The sequence below is a fragment of the Leopardus geoffroyi genome, chromosome B2, assembly GCF_018350155.1.
Source record: "Leopardus geoffroyi isolate Oge1 chromosome B2, O.geoffroyi_Oge1_pat1.0, whole genome shotgun sequence".
Taxonomy (NCBI): Eukaryota; Metazoa; Chordata; class Mammalia; order Carnivora; family Felidae; genus Leopardus; species Leopardus geoffroyi.
This window is the reverse complement of record NC_059332.1, coordinates 118,861,227-118,881,783: the sequence shown is the minus strand read 5'-3', so window position 1 is coordinate 118,881,783 and position 20,557 is coordinate 118,861,227. Positions and strand designations below refer to the sequence as shown.

Below are 20,557 nucleotides of genomic sequence, written 5' to 3'. Positions count from 1 at the left end.
ACACATTTTGTCTGTTACGTATATAATATACTGAACTCTTACAATGAAGCTAGAGAGAAGAAAATGTTATTAAGAAAATCCTAAGGACAAGAAAATACATTTACAGTACTGTATGTATCAAAAAATTGTGTATAAGTGGACCCATGCAGTTCAAACCCATGTTGTTCAAGGGTCAACTGTGGTTTACTCTCATTTATTTTCTCCACTTTCCTCACTATATTCCATAGCCAAGATGAGTTTTCAGGGTGTTTAAGGATTTCAGCTAATGAGATACACTCTAATTGCAATGAGTAAAAGTGAGAAGTTTGGAAGCCACAGATCATTTTAAGTGAAATTCCTATCCGAGTTAGATCTTAGAAACAATAGCAATTTGATTTATTTTTTCTACCTCCAGGGTAGGCCTCCAGAAAGCCTACGTGAATAGAAGCTTTGCTTAAAATATAAACCAACACCATGTCTGAGGTTTTTACAAAAGTAAAACATGATCGTCAAACATTAATGAATGTGAAGATTCCCCAGGCCCTATCATTGCCCATTTTGCAGTTGAAGAAACCAGAGCCAGAGTTTCATTTCACTAGGCTTACAGAATTTTGAGGATGATGACTTCACTGTGGCTTTTTAAATCCTTAGCAATTCCATGTATTTAGAAGCATGTAGACATGAGAGAACCTTAATATAGAGAGTTTATTATAAAAATCACATCTTTTGAACAACATAAGAACATGATCCCTTTCAGGTGGGGTGAGCTTAATCTGCTGACATCAGGAGTCCCATTCTACATGTGTGGGCTTAAACAGGTGTGTGTTTGTTTTTAATGCCAGCAAATTTTATTTGGAAGTGAACGTTTCCTTCTCTAAGGATGTCTTTTGCCAAAATGGGAAATACAAACTTTTCAATTTCACAGAAGTTAGAATGTCCAAGTCTTGAATTTCATACCAGAGGGAATTGATAGTTTATACTAATTTTAATAATAATTACCAAGGCAGAAGATTTTTTGGAAAGATCAAATCATTGGGGCAATAGCTGTAAGCTTAAGTAAGTTATTAGATTGGCTAATTATGACATTAGCTATGAGATATTTACATGGCATGTCCACATTTACTTAGGTGGGTTAAGGTAGTCAATAGGCTTATGATTACCCTCCCGAGCAACTCCAAAGCAAGCCAAGGTTACTGTTACTGCTGTGTTCACTGTTCGAGTTACTTCTTCCGGTGTCTTCCCCAGAGATGGGTTCACTTCCATTATATCTAATCCTGAGAGTAGCCCTGTAATAACAAATGAAAATAATGTAATTTGTTAAATAGTTGACGTTTTTAGTTCGTAACCTGACTTGAAATATTATCCAGGAGTGTAAAGAGGTGGGGATTGCATCATGCGATGGGCATTCTGGAAGTGTCCGATGGGCCTTTACTTTGAGATCAGGGCGGTATAAATCTATATTGGCCATGTGTACACTTGCTTCTGTATTCACCCCAGTTTTTACCTACCTGTTTTGTAAATTTCTTCTGTAATGTAGAGACCTTCTCTGTAAGTCAGACCTCCCGGGACTGGTGTGCCAGTAGCTGGTGTGAAGGATGGGTCCAGTCCATCAACATCGAAGCTCAAATGAATTGGCCTTTTCTTTCTTTTAAGAGGTGGGAAGGACACTCAGCTTAATTTTTTTTTTTTAATTTTTTAATGTTTACTTATTTTTTGAGAGAGAGAGAGACAGAGTGTGAGTGGGGGAGGGGCAGAGAGAGAGAGGGAGTCACAGAATCTGAAGCAGGCTCCAGGCTCTGAGCTGTCAGCACAGAACCCGATGTGGGGCTCGAACTATGAACCATGAGACCGTAACCTGAGCTGAAGTCGGACGCTTAACCAACTGAGCCACCCAAGGCACCCCAGGAAACTCAGTTTAAAGTTAGTGGTTTAATATGTAGTACATAAATACAGTTCTTACCTTGTTTCATCAAAAGTAACAATCCAGTGAAGTTCTATGATTTTATATAGAGTCCTTATTAATAACTTAACATCTATTAACATCAGTAGTAAGTCTTTTTAGTAATATTTACAAGGATCGTACCTACCTTCCTAGTAAGTAGCTGAGTGCTTCTTCCATCACCTTGCCAATGCCCAGTTTATCCACTTCAGTCATTGAAAAATACTTAATACCCAGAGTTTTCAAAATATAGCTATGAAAGAGGAGATATTAATATAACCTACAATTAATAAAGAGTCTAGTTCTATGCACTACTGTTTCCTTTTAAAGAAAAGATCGTTGTGGTATGATACATTTAATATTTGAGTTCTGTGACCTATATGTATATATCAATGTATTTTTAACAGCAAGCCAATATAAAATTCACCTGAGTTATATACATAAATACTTATATGGATATATAGATATCGATATAATGCTTGGTACTTAAAACAATTTTTGTGTCACAGGTTTGACCAGCATGAATGCAAAAGGGAGAAAGCAAAGGTAAATCGCATCAAGGAATTAAACTTACTGTTCCCCAGGATCCACGTCTCTCAGGCCAATATACACAATGTCTTTGGCGGATATGCAGGGAGTCACCCACGAGAATCCTGGTACATCAGGGATCTAAAATTGCAATGTTTCCATTTGGTTAACATGTATGATTCTTGAGCAGATCTTACCTTAGAAGTAAAGGGCACTTATTGGACTGCGTATATCTTACATTTAGAACACGAGTTTCGAGGCAATCATTAAAGACAGTACAAAATTCAGAAGAGAATGCCTGCCTCCCCTTGTGGCACTCTACATTTGCTTACCCACCCTCACCCTGTGGCCCAGACCTGACCTGAATCATTTGTCAGCATTTACCTGCTCTGTGCCCCATTCCACTGGACCCTGTTTTCCCAAAATTCTGCCATAAAGAAATCAGTGTGCTTTCATTACTTTTGTAGCTTCCTTCTTTCTCTCATCAGTAAGGACTTAATCCCAGAGGATGGCTTAGAGTGACTGGGGGAATTTTCGGGCAGCCCTTTGGTTGCTTTCCAAATGTCCCAGAGCCAGGGATGGCTGTTCCCATGTAAGTTTATAAACCTATCACTTGGTCATCAGTTCTGAGCCTTTAACAAGGGGATTTGCATCCCCAAGGATCATCATAAAGACCAACATACTACAGCTATATCAATAAAAATTGTTTTATTGATATGCTACAGAATATCAATGAAAATTATGAACCACAATGTTAAATCTGGAATGTCATATGTGTTAGAAAAGAAGTTTATAGGGAACAGGAGGTAGTTCTTCTTGCGGTGTAGATATGAACTTCTCACAGTAAAGATGTTAAATAATAAGCCATTGTAATCCACATTTTAAAACACTTTTGAAAATTCCCATGACGTGGAGGGGACACTCGGTAAGAATGAGAGGCTGTGTGGCATGCAGTAGGAAGACGCAGGTTGTCGGAGACCGGTTTTGGCCCTTGCCTTGCCATGTACTTGGCATGTGATCTTGAGCAAGTTATAACCTCTGAACCTCTGCTAACTTGCTTATATAAAGGATCACTTTCTGCCCCACCTACTAAAGAGGGTAGTTTAAAAATCAAAAGGGAAGATATATGTAAGCTCAGTTTGCAAACTACCATGTACGGCAGAGGCACAGAGCCTCACTACCCTTATCTGCCACCCCCTTTGCTTATTGACTGCTGAGAAAATGGATTGAGATCACACCACAAATAAGATGGCACAGGGTTCTTCTTTCCTTTCTATCTCCTGAACTTCTGCTAAAGCGATGATTCTTCTGTAATAGAATACCAACCAGCCTTTTACCTTTCCTTTTAGTTCCTTCAGGAGGAAAGACACAGGTTGTCCGTGCAAGTTCCCACTTGTGGTTGTCAGTGGAGTGTTGATATCAGTGTGAGCATCCACCCAAATGACGCAGAGATCTGGGTGGACCCTGGCATGGCCAGAGATGCTTCCAATCGCCATACTACACAGGAAAAAAAAGTTTGTGTAAACATCAGCTTTGCAGTTTATGACATCCATCATATTATTAACTCAGTGCTCTCACTTGGTTTTCCTTTAAGTCAAAATGGCTGCTATTTCTGACAGATTTTTAATTAGAGCTGCCAATTAAAAGAGAAATCATAGCTTATGTTAATTGCTAGCAAGTTATGTTTGCATCAATGGCCTTGCTAAAAAACTTGTGATTTTTTTGTTTTTTGGAAACCACCTTCTAATAAAATTGCAAATTATTATTTAAGCCAAAAAAATAAATCTGTATAAAACACTAACCACACGAATTCCTTAGCATGAGACACTATTTAATTCTCAATATTGTATCAGGCTGATTTTCTGTACTCTCAATTCTTTTGGTAAATACTTCAATTTTTCCTAAAATCCAATTATTTTACAATTGGAGAGTATCACTCAGAAATCCTTGTATCCATTTCAGCCAGGATATCCTGGGTGCTTACTCACTGTTCAACACTCAGATCCTCTGCTTGAAGTTTGAGTATTGATTACTCAGCTTGATGTTTGTTTTCCCTTCAGATTTCTTGTCTTGAGGCTATTTGCCACTCTTAAAATTTCCACTTACAAATGTTTCCACTTAAAAAGAAAGTGAACCCCAGTTTCTCAGCTGAGTTTTAGGGGAAACCAAGGAGCTGAGGTGATTGACTCTTACATCAAGAGTGATTGTAATGTTGTACTTTCTGACCTGATCAGACTTCTGATAATGTATCCAGCGACCTTGAGGGTAGACGTTAAGAAGGTTGATGCACAAAAATATTTTTGCCACATTTATAATCGTGAAAATTTGAAAATTACCTGAGTATCTGACAATGTGGATATGTATAGTGATTTTTAATACCTTGATGAAAAATTATGCAACAATAAAAATTATGCCTATCTATATCATGAAGTAACATAAGGAAATCTGTGCTTTAGGTTAAGAATAACGTATAGGATAACACACGCACTTGGTAAACAATATCAGGTACAATAAAAACAGTATGGCAGGAAAGAAATATGCCAGAATTTCAGTTTCATTTGAAATGGTTGTTAGGAAGCTAAAATTACTACAATCTTATTTACGTGTGTGTATGTTTCAAGTATTTGAAAATATTACCTTTATAATGGGCAGCATAGACTTTAAATGTTGACTTAAATAAGTTGTTCCTATTACCCTATTATTGTATCAAGTACAATGAGCTGGCTGTGACTTCCTCATGCTTATTTATTTCGGAATGGAAGTTTGTGTGGAATTGTTTACGGAAATCCATTCATGTCATGTATTTTCTGCTGTAATAAAGATAATGCAAGACTTCAAATAGAGGGGAGTCTGTGTTTCCAAAAGAAAGTAGCAACCAATGCAATTAAAAGGAAAAAAGGCAGAAAATTTGGTATAAAGTATTGATCAGTGCTTTCCCTTTCATATTTTCTCTCTCCTCATGGTTTTGGTCATCCTCCCTCATGTCATTTGTGCCAGACTTCATGGAGAAAAGCATTAAACAAGACCTGTGGTCTCCGCCCAGCACCAGGCTGGTCCTTCCATTCTTCTTCACCTCTGCCACCACACCAGCCAGCTGCTCATTCGCTTTTCCCACAGACCTTGGATTCTTCACAATTTCAAAGGGAGGATCGTTAGGGACATCAACAAAGGGCAGGTCCCCGTAATCTTTCACATCACACCCTGTAATTAACACCAAAAGTTTCAGGTTACTACATAAAAAAAGATGACAGTCTGTGTATGATGATTCCAAATTTACAAAATTGCACTTTTATAAGCAAAGAAAGCATCTGGAAGGACTGTAAAAGTTGCAAAGGCAGAAGAATCCACGTCTACTTTTGCCTGACGTCATCCTCTCAGCTGTACACCGGGCTCTCAGTCGATACTTGTGGAATCAATCCAATTAGGCTGGACACTAAAGTATGACAGCGATAATCTTCTGGTTTGGGCTTAACCAGTGGCTTCGCTCTCTTGATCTCTCTGTGGCCCTCTCTCTGCCTATGTTCTTTCCACCTTTGCAATAAGCGTGTCTTGTATTTATAATAAAAAATAGTTTTTTTAGAAGAATATGTGTGTGCGTGTGCATTTATGCCCAGAAGGAAATACACTAGTATTTTCTAAGTTTCCTGACTCTATAATTAACAGTCCTTGGTTTCAATCCAATCTGTCACTTGCTGAAGTAGCTCAGCTCTGTCCTCTGTGCATTGGACCTGCCTCAGTGGTGGTATCAAAATTCAATAAGTATATTATCAGCAATGAGCCTAACACTTCAGTGAACTCAGGAAATAAAGGCTTTATTATTATACTTTTATAATAGGGAGAAATTGCAGGTAACCCAAAGTTCCTAAGGACATGGGTGCATTTGCTAGAAAGCCTTGCATTAAGCTTCAAGGTACAGAGAGCTTTATGTAAAACTGACATGGGACCAGTTCAGTGTTCTGATCTAACTAGTCATTGTATATCGTATTTATTATATGCTTGCGCATATCCATGATTCAGTAACACCTTTAAGAGATTTAACTTGATATGAAATCTGACCAAATGATGCTTGTTTACTGAGACACTAGTCCAGTCCATTTACCCAACATTTCTGTTCTCTAGCTCCCTCCTTTTTTCAGCTTCATGAGGTGTAATTCTTATTTACTATTTCATTCTTATTTAATTAATTCTTATTTACTATTTTATTCTTATTTAATTAATTCTTATTTATTATTTACTAAAATTCACTCATTTTAAGTGTACAGGTCAACGAGTTCTAGAAATCTATTGTCTTGTAACCAGCACCATAATCAAGATTTAGAACACTTCCCCTATGCCCCCCGAACTCCCCCATGCCCCTTTTCAGTCATGCCCTGCGCCCACCCCAAGGTAGGCCCCCCTGCTGGTCATCTTGCTGTTGCTGTGCTTTTGTCTTTTCTAGAATTTCACGTAAAAGCGGTCATACAGTAGGTAGTCTTTTGCGTCTGGTCTCTTTCAGTTAGCATGTTGTCTTTGAAGTTCATCCATGTCCTTGCCTGTGTCAGTGGTCTGTTCCTTTTTATTGTTGGGTACTATCTTATAGTATGGATGTATTACTTGTCATTTATCCATTCACCAGTTGATGGGCATTTTGTTTTCTTTTTCTTTTTTTTTTTTTTTTTTGGCTATATACATAATGCTGCTAGAAACATTCAAGTGCAAGTCTTTGTGGGGATGTGTTTTCACTTCTCTTGGATACATACCTAGGAGTAGATTTGATGGGTCAAAAGGCAACTGTATGTTTTTTGGAGAAACTGCCAAACTGCTTTCCAAAGTGGCTCTATCATTATACATTCCCACTGGAAACGGGAGGGTTCCAGTTGCCCTGTGTCCTCTCCGATACTTCATCAGGATGTTATATGCAAAGACAACATCTGCTTTAGCCTGTACTTTTAAATTCTATATCATTTTTTCCTTTGTCTGCTCACGTATGTGTATGTGAATGTATATGTACGTGCATACGCACATATACACTATGCAAACACCAGGTACTATCATCATCATCATCATCCTCAACATCATCATTTATTTCCTTTTACAAACAGGCGTCCTCTTGCTAGCATTGTACTTCCTGCTGCCCCTTACTTTTCATTTGCAAACCCCCACCTCCCTTACCACCCACCCAACCCCAGTTCTTGCACACAGATTCTCTTATACAGTAAAAAGTTTGGCAGGAAAGACAAAATACCTGAGTGAAGATATTCACCGAACAATACTTACTGAGCATTTTCTCCACACACTGTCATATATATATATATATATATATATATATATATATGTACATATATATATATACATGTATATATATATATATGTACATATATATATATACATGTATATATATATATATGTACATATATATATGTACATATATATATATGATTGTACTTCTAAAGTTATCACTAGTGCTGCAATTCTGTGTGATAAATGTCATTCCAGATATACCCCATTCCAGCAGGAGCCTGTACCTTTTTTTTTTTTTTTTTGAGAGCACATGAGCACACAAGTTGGGGAGGGGGTAGAGGGAGAAAGAGAGAGAGAATCGTAAGCAGGCAGCACACTCAGCATGGAGCCCAACTCGGGTCTTGATCCCACGACTCTGGGATCATGACCTGAGCGAAATCAAGAGTCAGCACTTAACCAGCTAAGCCACCCAGGTACCCCAGGCTGATCGTCTTTCAATGGAAAAATTACCTTGTTCTTTAAGTTTCTCAAGCAGGCCAGCCTTTCTCAATACGGTAGGGCCTTCTTCCACGCCTCCTCGTGGCTGAACAATTAAACAATAAAATAATTCAGATATGATCAGCTGCCCACAATAGAAACTCTTCTCATTATTTAATCAGTTGAGTTCCTACAGAGCCGGGAATTTACACCATCTCATTTAATCATCACAGCAAGGCAGACTGAATTAGTCCTATGTTAAAAATGAGGATCTAGAATCAGAGAGGTTATAGAGTTCTCCTATGGGCACACAGATAACAAGTGGCAGAACCTTATTTCACATCCAAGTTCTTTGGATTCCAGAACCTGCATCGCCTCTCCCCATGACAGACACCATGTTATCAACATGGTGAGCACGTATTTTGTGCGAAAGCACTCTGATAGAAAATCATGAAAAAGAGAGGGCTTCTTTCTTGGGGTAACTCATAAGCTAATATGGAATTTGTATATTGAACCCCAATTACGGTACTAGGAGAGTTACTTCAATGCAGATACAAGATGCCGTAACGACAAAAACAGGCTGCTCCTAGCTCAGCTGGGGACAGAGCATGTGTCAGGTAAGGCTACATGCAGTAGGTGACATTTCAGCAGAGTCTTGCAACACAAGTAGGTTTTCAGGAAAATGGATGGTGGGATGGAAAAATACTGCAAACCCAGGGGAAAACTTGAGTAAAAGCATAAGGGAAAAAAAAAAAAAAAGCAAGGCAGGAGAGCCCTACGTGCATGTCCTCATGGCAGTGAGTTAGCAAGCTCCTGGGGAGAAAGCAGGCAGCAGAACGTCATCACTCGGGAGCTGAATCCACAAAGACCAGCCTGGTATTTCAGGTTTTGACCTGCTTAGGCACCATTGACAAGAATTCTCCTCTTGCTGTTTTTTTTTTTTTTTTTTTTTTTTTTTTTTATTTTTGGGACAGAGAGAGACAGAGCATGAACGGGGGAGGGGCAGAGAGAGAGGGAGACACAGAATCGGAAACAGGCTCCAGGCTCTGAGTCATCAGCCCAGAGCCCGACGCGGGGCTCGAACTCACTGACTGCGAGATCGTGACCTGGCTGAAGCCGGACGCTTAACGGACTGCGCCACCCAGGCGCCCCTCTTGCTGTTTTTACATCAGAAAAGCGAACACACTTCCTTCTTGCAATAAATCCTCTCTAGACTCCTGGCAGAATAGAAGTCTTAAGAAACAATTTTCTTATGCACCTCTCTGATTCTAATTTCCAACAAGGCTTTTAGACACAGAACGTTATTTTGCATTGTCCCATGAGATGTGCCCAAAGGCTCATGTGTCTATATCCCTGGGATTGGGGCTATGGCACCAAACGAAGCAAATATTTCTACCTAATTCCAGATGACTCACCCTGGCTGCTAGGCAAATCCTCAATGTCAAATTCCTGTTCCTGACACATGTTGCTCCTTTTCTCCATTCCCTTCTTGAATGACTACCCTCCCCCCCTCCGCCCCACACACACATCCTTCATCAAGCAGATATAATTTCCCTTTCTTTAAACCTCAATAGAGTTCTGCTTGGCTCAAGTTTTGCCTTTGGTTTTGTACTTGCTTGCTTTGTCTTTCCTCCTTATTAGATTTCAGTCCAATGTTCTTTCCACTTGCGGCGCTACATGTTGTAGTATAGGGCTGACACTTAGTAGGTGCTCACAGATTGTCACCTTGAGAAAACTCCCTGGTCTTTTCCCCTTTCCTTTCAAGCTTTAGAACAAGTCTTACAGACGCCTTGGTTGACACTATATCTGCTCTAACTCAGTGGTTACATTTCCCAGAGTGACTCTTTCCATCATTCTTTATTTGTTTGATTCAAAATGCTTCTCACGATTGGTATCTCCTCATTGCTTGGTTTATCCGCCCAGTTTGGAAATCATTTTGTTAGCTCTACTGACTCTGAAGCTGGGTCCAGATCCCTAAATGTCCACAAGTGTGAAGTATGCTGTGGCTCTACAGGCATCAACACAAGTCAGGTGCATAGGCTTTGAATCATACAATCCTGTCTGGAACCACACAGCCAAGGCTAGCAACTTAGCAAATTACTAAACCTCTCTGATCCTCAGTTAACTATAAAATAAATATAATACCTCATTTTTTGCCATCGCCTCTCCCCCACCCCTCACTGCCTTTCGAGGGAGTGAGGCAGGGGACGGAGGCTTTTCTCAGACTCAACCTTCTCCTCATCCTAATCCTCTAATCCTCTCCTTCGCCTGTTTGTCAGACTTCTACCTCCTTTAGGTGAGGAGAGATGCTAATATGCTGACCACCATTTCCCTCTATGCTATGGCTTAGTGCAAAAATATCTCTGCGTCCTTACTACTGCGAGACAGTAAGCTTCATTCTCATGGGGCCATTAATAGGGGAAGAGCTGTAGGGAAAAACAAAAAAAAAGAAATACCAAGAATGGAAAATGCATCAGGCTGTATTTCAAAATACTATCCCTTTGAAGGGCTATCCCTATCAGCATAAGGTCCTCTGATGAGGTCCAGGGGCCAGAGTATGCTCAGGCTGTTACCTCCCTCCCTTGCTCCCTCCCTTCGGCCTCCCTTCCTTCCTTCTAAAATGTTTTGTTTTCCTCCCTCCTTTCCTTCCTTTTGGTCAGCTATTTTAATTCTGTCTTTGTTAAAACCTGTTCCAAGAATAGGCGAGTATATTGTGGGTTTTGCGATTAACCCCAGCACTAGAAGAAATATTTCTCCGTCAGCCAAATGTCCCCATGATTCGGGAGAGAGCTTTAAAGGACTAGGAGGGAAGTGCTGCCGTATTTACTGACAGTCCAAATGCAGTTTGGGTCTCTACCCTCTGACCTCTCCCAATCTGTTTTGCAATAAAATGCCAGAGTGCCAAGCGCAGGTTCAAAACTAAGAGGAGCGAAGTACGGCCTACATGGGCAAAGAGACAAAGAAGACCCCGTTTGAAATAACAACAGTGACAAAGTTTCACCCCTAGGAGTTTCAATTCGCTTTGTCAGGTTGCCTTTGTTTTTGTTCTTTATTTCCCCCTTTAAGCACAGATGCATCCTGGAGCCTAAGGTGTCCATAATCACAGTCTATCTGCCAGAATGAGTGTGCCCAGGCAGAAGAAAAGACCATGTAATGAAATGTTCCTGGCATGTGTTGGCAATCAGGGAATTTCATAAATGCATCGGTCCTTTCAATACCGCCAACTTCCAGTTGGATTTTCTTTTCTTTCTTTTTTCCTCCCTCAAAAAGAGCTACACAAAGGGTTCTGCCCAGCCCATGAACTAACACTTTCACAGAAGCATTAAAGCCCTCAAATGATGTGAATCAGTCACAAAGTTGCATAAAGCAATAACATTTAGGTTATGCAAATTACAAGAAGTCTGAAAATTGCTGCCAATCTATGAAATGGCTCTAGGTATTAATACATCCCTAAACCAATGTGTTTTCTTAAAATCCTCTTGCCCTCTATGTATGCACTGTAAAACCCAAAACCACAAGAACATGGAAATCTCAGTGAATAGCTATAATACAAAAATAGTCCATTTCCATTCAAATAAAAATATGTTCTCTTAAACAATAAGAAGAAAAACTTAGTAGGTTCAAATAGAACGGGCTGTGGCTGAGATTAGGAACCACCAGGATAGGTGACATGGTGATCATAATTCTACAATGTTGCAAAAGGGTAAGAAGACTTTAAAATATATATTTCAGGCCCAGTTGCACCAGGGAACTGAACTTAACCAGACATGAACACTTTCCTAATTCTAAAGTCTGAAACTCTGTGATAAATTCCAGTTATTCAAAGCCGGGTGTTCTACTCACCTGGCCCTTTGAGAAAGGCACTCCGATGATCCCAATGGATTTTGACTTGAAACTCATGCTCTGCCCCTTTTCTCCGCTGCACTGAGTTCTCCAGCCAGGCACCGCTTTCTACAACCCTCAGTGACAGAGGGCACACATTTTTTTCCCCCATTTATAACTGGGTCGAATCTGTTTACCTTATTCTAATGAGGAAGACTGGCTCCACCCGCTGCACCAAAGCATGACAGTCAAACCGGGATGTCTTGCGAATTCTTCAGACCTGGAATCTCCACGAGTCTTTGAAGTCCAAGTCTCTAATTAAGTGAGATTATTCATGTCACCGGTTCATCCCATTTTACAAAGTCAGCTGAATGACTGGACTCTTTCCTGACCACAACCTTGATTTCCTAATCATGATAATCTTTTTTAATCACAACCAATTAATCATAACCACACAAGTAGCACCACGGTTCTAGCTGTGGCAACTCGGGGCAGGGCACTTGCCTCCTCCAGGCCTTTGAATCCTCCTGTGTGGGACAGGGCTGGGCCTGGTGAGTCGGTCTTTCACTTCCCCTCCAGTTCTGCAATGCTGAGTTCAGGTGTCACACAGGAGGATTAATGTTTAACCCATGGGACACGCCTCAGACTTCACCAGGGTACAGAGGCAGGGAAAGCATATGATTTGTTTTTCTGGTCATTACTTAAAAGGAAAACGAATTACCTGATTCATAACCCGAAGATGTTACCGTACTCATTTTGAAATACGGTGTGCAGGAAAATAACAATTTTTGGAAGCGTAAGGTCCTAATCAAGACATAGAAGTAAAAAGAGCCAACATTAAGTTTTTATCATGTGCCAGATGCTGTCCTGTTTTATATTATATCATTTAATCCTTTACCAATTTCACAGCAAGTCTGACCATTAGTTCCATTTTATGATAAAGACACTGAAGTTCAGAGAAGTTGCCAAATACTATGCATAGGTGATAGGGAAGAGCCATGATTCAGTCTTAGGCATTCTGGGTCCACCCAAACACTAGGCTTTACACTCCAAACACGGGTGAAGCGCCAGCTTTCTGTGCCTGTCAAACCTGTGTGTCCTTGGAAGTTATTTATCATCATGCAGAAGTATGAATTTAAAAGAAATGCACCCTAAAAATTCCTCACAATTAAAATTGATACCATTGACATTTAAAAGGAAATTTCATTTAGTAGAAACTAATGTCTTTTTCCTATTAACGGAAGAGAATATTGTGGAGTATTTAAATGCCATAAGGGCAGGAAGCGTTGTCTGCTCTATCCCCAGTGCCTGGAACAGTGCTGATATGGGATAGCCACTCAATAAGTATTCATTGAATGAGCAAATGAGGAAACCAAGGTCTCACAAGTCTATCTTGATAGGACCTTTTCTAATTAGGCTTCTTTTTTTTCAGAGGTTTATTTATTTCTTTTGAGAGAGAGAGAGAGAGAATGCAGGGGAGGGCGAGAGAGAGGGAGAGAATCCCAAGCAGGCTCTGTGTTGTCAGTGCAGAACCTGATGCAGGGCTTGATCTCACAAACTGTGAGATCATGACCTGAGCTGAAGTCAAGAGTTGGATGCTCGACTTACTGAGCCAGCCAGGTGCCCCGTAACTAGGCTTCTTATCTTCCACTTGTGAATTGGTCTATGTATCCTAGATATTTACTTGTGGTGTTTTGCATAGCTAGGTATTCACTTCTCATGGTGTTCATGTTGCAAATAGCTATTTCCAATCTATCACTGTTTACTCTGATAACTTTGCATAGGTTATCACTGAAAAATCTTTCATTTTGAAATAGACAGTTGAATATTTCCCCCTTAGGGCTTTGTGTTTTGGCAATTTCATTTAAGTCCTTCCTACTCCAAAATCACAAAATATATCTCTATATTTTTTTTCTGTTTGCTTTAGAGTTTCCTTCACATCTAGTTCTACATCCACTTTTACACTAATTCTTCCATCTATATTTTTCCCCGCATAGTCCACCAGTTTCCTCAACAGCACCCATTGAACAATCCATTTGTTCGCCACTGAGTTGTATCTCCAACGTGCACTAGGTTGCCCTAATGGCATAAGTCTGTCACTGAGTTCTTCTTTTCCATTGGCTTGTTTCCCTGTGGCCGCACTGGCTCCCCCCTGTTTTATTATCATGGCTGTGTGGTATACCTTACCATTCTTTGGGCAAGAGTAACATTTTTGCTCTTCTTTTTCAAAGGTGATTTAGCTACTGCTGTGTCTGGGTGGCTCAGTCGGTTGAGCATCTGACTTAGGCTCAGATCATGATCTCACAGCTTGTGGGTTTGAGCCCTATGTCAGGCTCTGTGCTGACATCTCAGAGCCTGGAGACTGCTTCAGATTCTATTTCTCTTTCTCTGCCTCTCCCCCACTTGGACTCTGTCTCTTTCTTTCTCAAAAATAAATAAATTAAAAAAAAAATTATTTAGCTACTTATAGGCCTCTATTCTTCTACATATTTAGACCAAGTTATTAGATTCCTAAAAAAGAACCCGCCTGGAGTTTTGACTAAATTTACAGATTAATCCATAGGGATTTGCTTTCTTTCAAATGTTGTTGTCAGCATTTTTTATTTTACTCTAACATCCTGAAAGCTCCTTTTATGCCAAGTGGAGGTCGCCTTCCTACTGTTTGATCCATTGATCACAACCCTTCAAACCAAGTAAAACTATCTCTTGACTGCCATGTCTTTCTTGGGTCCTCCATTGTTTAGCCTCAATATCCCCAAATACCTCACTTGGGGTGTGTGTGTGTGTGTGTGTGTGTGTGTGTGTGTATGTGTTACATAACTACTACTGTTTTCCAGGTTACTAACCTAGTCACTCTTCAAAACATTTTCTGGCTTCCCTGTGCCCTTCTTAAGTAAGTGGCTCCATCCAGAACCACATGCATACCTCTAGATATAGATGGAGTCATCTGGCCCATCAAAGAAAAAAATTGCAATGCTTGAATCCTCCAGGTCACTGATAAAAATGTGGAAAATGGCAGCACTTACGTAAGAGCTTCTTGGCATTCCACTGGAAACCTCCTCAGGCTGGCATAGCTCCATTAATTAATCACCAATCCATAGGTATAGCTGTCCTAAATCCCCAACTTCACCACTTCTTCTTGTTCATAAGGACATCATAAGGAAAACTGCCAAGTGTGTCTAATTCTTGCTATGCTTTGTCTGCTACCTTTTGTCATCTACCAGTCTGACTTCCCAGTCAAAAGTAATGAATTGACTTTGATGCATACTGTTCTTGGAAAATATGCCAACATCTGGTGATCCCTGCTTCCCTCTGTCCATAAACACAAACCATGTTTTCAGTCTCCAAAGTTGTCATCTCAGGACTTCCAAAGGAAGAAGACAGAGGCTATCTTACCTGTGTCATCCCATCAGGGCTCCACTTTTTCCAGGCCAACTCTTTTATTTATTGTAGAGTGTGTGTATAATACATGCATATCTCTCTCTCTCTCTCTCTCTCTCTCTCTCTCTCTATATATATATATATATATATATATATAATAGATATATACATATACATATACATATACATATACATATACATATACATATACATATACATATACAATGTTGTTAAAGCCCTTTTCCTAACAATACAAACCTCTTAACCAATCTCTTTCTCTCTCTCTTTCTTAAATCCTGTCTGGTATTTTCCTGACAATGGGATCACATCTTATTTGATTATGATCCAAAGCCACTAGGATGAGATTTGACACATGGGCCTTTGTACTAGTTTCTTAAGGCAAAATACCACAAACTGGATGACCTAAGACAGCATAAATCTATTGTCTCATCATTCCAGAAACTAGAAGTGTGAAATCCAGGTCTTCCTTGCCTCTTCCTAGCTTCTGGTGATTTCTCAGCAATCTTTGCCATTCTTGTTTTGTAGATGTATCACTCTAATCTTCCCGTGGAATTCTCTCTGTGTCACTGTGTTTTCACATGCCCATCTTTTTATAAGAGCACAGGTCATATTGTGTTAAGTGCCCATCTTACTCTAGGATAACCTCATCTTCACTAATGGCAACTGCAGTGACACTATTTTCAAATAGGGCCACATTCTGAGGCACTAGAGATTGGGACTTTAACAAAACTTTTGGGGGAATACAATTCAACCCTTAATTTCCCTCAACGAATATTTTTGCAGTAACAAAGAAAAGATAAATAAGTTGCATGATGAGAGGAACCAAAAAATGACATATCTCTTAATCTCTACTTTTTTCTCCTTCTGAGGCTCTAAACTGTGACTAATTTCTTGCATTAACTTTTCCTCAGCCAGCTCACAGATAAGGCTCTGTTCAGATGAAGATCAGGATTTCTAGCACTTTTATGGAGGGCTGGAAAATACACAGGATCCAAAGAACTAAATCTCTAATGGAGTGATTTCAAGGCACATTGTCCAGACTCTTTAAGTCCAATGCAGTAAAGATAGGGCTGCTGCTGGAACACTTCAAGTTTTTGGAAAAGTTTACACTGGATAATTCCTGGATAAGTTACTTAGTCATATCTCTCGGTAATGACTCTCAACCCTTTGAGGCAAACCGGAAGCCTAAGCAGAGAGTGTGGCCACGAAAGAAGGTAGACTTTGAATGTCTGGCTCATGTTGCTTCATGTTGCTTCATGACTATGTTTATAATCTCTTCCTCTGTCTTCACCTTCCTCTCTCCTTACCCAGCCAGACTTGAAACAGCTTTCCTGGGAGTTTGGAGACTACAGGAAATAAAATACCAAAGAATAATATTACTGATATCTCGAGGAGCAGAAGGAGCTCAAGACCACGTTGCACCAGGTGACAGAGGGTAACCCAAAAGTGGGAGCTCCACCCACATTGGTTCCCTGGGTTCTCCGGAGATATCACACAGTGTCCAATGGGCCTTGGTGTCAAGAGAAGATATTTAAGTTCCATTTTGGAAGCTGCAGCTACATATTAAAGAGAGTCTAAAATAGCGAGAAGGAAGAAAGAAATAATAGGAAATTAAAATCACTAAGTTCAGGGGCATCTGGATGGCTCAGTTAATTAAGCATCCAACTCTTGGTTTGGGCTCAGGTCATGATGCCACTGTTCATGTGATCGAATCCCACATGTAACTCTGCACTGTCAGTACAGAGCCTGCTTGGGATTCTCTCTCCCCCTTTCTCTGCCCTTCTTCAACTCATGCATGCACATCGTCTCTCCCTCTCTTCCTCAAAATAAACAAATAAACTTTTTAAAAAAGATCACTAGGTTCAGGAGCACATGAGTCAGGTCTGGGTGACATCTGGAAGTAGTATGGGGACTTAATGTCCTGCACTAATGGGTAAAGATCAGAACCAGAGAACAAGACACCATTATTTTAATCTAGATTTACTCTGAGGTAAATGTAGAGAAACCCAGAACATAGGATGGTAGACACAAAATAACTGTGGCCCCTGAAGTAGAGTGGCTTGTCCAAATCACACAACTATTTGAGTCTAAACTGAGATTGGAATCCACATCTTTTGGATCCTGCTAATGCTATTCCTACTACTTGGGCCACCTCTCTTCACCTGTGAGACTTCTTTGTTCTTATAAATGAGACAGTCATCCTATAGCTTTTAAAATATTAAAGGGATTTTCAGAATCCCTCAGACACTAAACCTGGTGAGTAGTAAAAAAACATAGTCTCAAAAATTTGACAAAAAATCTCCAGAAAAGTCATCATGTTCTCTACCCAGATCCAAAGAGTCAAGCCAAATTTATATTTTATGTTTCTGTATTTTCTTTCTTTTGATTTGTTCTATTAAACGGTGCATACCTTCGAAATCCAACTTCTCTGGAAATTTAACAGAAATTAAAAGCAAAATTCTTTCTTTGCTGAGAAATTTTAGTGTGTCTTCATATTAATTGGCACTGAATATCAATTTCTTATCATTGTTAAAGGAAATCAGAAGTGTGTTAATTTAAGAGATGGTAAGTTGGTTTTAGCTTTGCTTTTGTTTTTGTTTGTCTTCCTTTTTGTTTTTGCTTTTGTTTTGTTTTTGTTTTTGCGTTTTTGTTTTTGTAAAATAAAATATCTGGGCTAAAGCTCTGAGAACTAACTTATGTAAGTTTCCACTGAGGCATTTCTGACGGAAAGTGTGTTTTTGTTTAGTTGTTTTTAAGATTCTTCTCTTCAACTTTGGTTTTTTGTAATTTTAGTGTGCTGTATCTAGCTGTGGATTTCTATGCATCTTTCTTGAATTTGTTAGGCTTCTTGAATCTGTGGGTTAATAGTATAAATTTTTAAAAATTCATAGCCAAGGGGTGCCTGGGTGGCTCAGTCGGTTAAGCGTCTGACTTCAGCTCAGGTCACGATCTCAAGTCCATGAGTTCGAGCCCCGTGTCGGGCTCTGGGCTGATGGCTCAGAGCCTGGAGCCTGCTTTCAATTCTGTGTCTCCCTCTTTCTCTGCCCCTCCTCCGTTCATGCTCTGTCTCTCTCTGTCTCAAAAATAAATAAACGTTAAAAAAAATTCATAGCCAAAAAAATAATAAAATAATAATAAAAACATTCATAGTCATTTTTATGTGCTCATGTCTCATATTCTGTACCTCATTCTCTCTCCTCTCCTTCTGGGATTAAAGTCAAAGGTATGTTAGGCCTTCAAACTTTATTCTCTTATTGCTTGTTCTTGCTGCCTTTCCACGTTACATTCTGGAGAATATCTGCTGACCTGTTCCCTGGTTCAATAATTCTTTCTTCAGCTAAATCTGTTCAATGAATTCTCAATTTCAGCTATTTTATTCTTTTTTTAGTATGGTTTCTTTTTTTCTGTACTTATTTTCAAGTCTTCTTTTATTTCCTTAAACATATTAAATGTAGTCAGATTGTAGCCTGTATCTGGTGATTTTATTTTTCTGTATTTTTTAAAGTGTATTTATTTATTTTGGGATAGAGAGAGAGAGCATCTGTGAGTGGGGGAGGGACAGAGAGAGAGGGAGAGAGATAATCCCAAGCAGGATCCGTGCCATCAGCATGGAGCCCAATGTGGGGCTCAGTTTCATGAACCACAAGATCATGACCTGAACCCAAATCGACAGTCAGATGCTTAACCGACTGAGTCACCCAGGTGCCCCAGAATCTGCTGATTTTAGTATTTGAAATCTTTGTAAGTCTATTTTTGTTCTTACTGTTTCTTTCTTAGGGTGACTTTTTTTTTTTTTTTTGTTACCCAGTCATCTTTGTTTCTGTACTGATCATTGTTCATGAAAATACTTTCAGGAATAATGTGAGAATATGATGAAGGTATCCTCCTCCAGAGATTTGCATAGTTTCAAAGGTACATGGGGGCAAAATGAGTCAAGGACCACCTTAAGTCAAATTCACAGGCTGATGTTGCCTGTACCTCCCAGGTGAATTAAAATTTGGATGTAAATCTTTGTGAAAGTTGGTTAACTTCTTATTCATCTTACTCTAAAGATCTAGCTCCTTAAAGTCACAAGTTTTTCTCATGTGTCTATAATTTTTAGCTCTCCTCTTCAGTTCTGAACTTTTATATGTCCTGAGCTTTGACTTATGTCTGAGGCTACCTAAACAAAAGTTACAATTGACCGGAATTGTCAAATTCCTCACTCCTGGGTGGCTCAGTCAGTTGAGTGTCAGATTCTTGATTTCGGCTCAGGTCATGATCCCAGGGTCATGGATGGAGCTGTGCATCAGGCTCCATGCTCAGCAGGATGCTCCACACTGAGCATGCAACATGCTTAAGATTCTCTCTCCCTCCCTCCCTCTGCCCCTCTCCCCAACTCATGCTGCTCTCTCTTTCTCTCTCAAAAAAAAAAAAAAAAAGAATTGTCAAACGCCCCAGAAAAAAAAGCAGTTTCTGTTCTAGCTTACTCCTTGAGGTTCCTATTTTATTTTTTAATTTTGGCCTCACAATTCTTTATTGCCATGTTAGGTCATCACTGCTTCTAAGTGATTTTTGCCCAGTAGTTTTAGTTTTTTTCATCAAAAGAGATGACCTCAATAGCTAGCCTACCATTCTTGGAAACTGAAAGTGTACGGGTGGATTTTTTAGAGCACTCAGGCAAAATACAGTGGGAATTTTAATTTTTTATCTTTCCAATGACATTTCCCAAAAGAATAAATAGGAAAGGTATCCACCCTTAGGATAGATACGTGAACCAGAAGAATGCCATCTTGGACAAACATGCCATGATGACCACTCTGTGGCCTGCAACCTTCTTGAACACAGTCCCCCACCCCATTATTATTTTTTTTGTTTAATTACACCCTTAAGTACACCCTGGGGGCACAATATCTTTGATCTATTTTGGAGATATGACTATGATTCTCAAATATTTCCTCCCAGGCGATCTCACAGTTATAAAAGCAGTCCTTACAGGAGGTGGGATTATGGAGATCTATTAATCTTGTAGCCACCCAAGACATGCTTCTGTCCATAAGTCCTTTTAATAAACTATTTCTTGTCAAGCTGGACTTGAGGGCCTTTTTCTTCAGTCTTATGGCTCCTTCAGGTTTTGGAGGTCATTTTGCATGCACCTTCCTTTCACAGAACAGTAGACATTCTAAGATGTGGAGTAAAGACAACATGATC

At 39.6% G+C, this 20,557-nt stretch overlaps 1 protein-coding gene across 1 annotated transcript; it reads right to left on the bottom strand.

The window, feature by feature from the left end:
* Positions 1–665: 665 nt before the first annotated feature.
* On the bottom strand, positions 666–12,120 carry ARG1 (arginase 1). Its single transcript, XM_045499632.1, has 8 exons — positions 11,987–12,120; positions 8,177–8,249; positions 5,473–5,647; positions 3,784–3,943; positions 2,493–2,587; positions 2,067–2,171; positions 1,488–1,624; positions 666–1,265 (listed from the first exon to the last, which is right to left on the bottom strand). Exons 1-8 carry the CDS (start codon positions 12,041–12,043, stop codon positions 1,099–1,101), a joined length of 969 nt encoding a protein of 322 aa, XP_045355588.1. The 5' UTR covers positions 12,044–12,120; the 3' UTR covers positions 666–1,098.
* Positions 12,121–20,557: the final 8,437 nt, after the last annotated feature.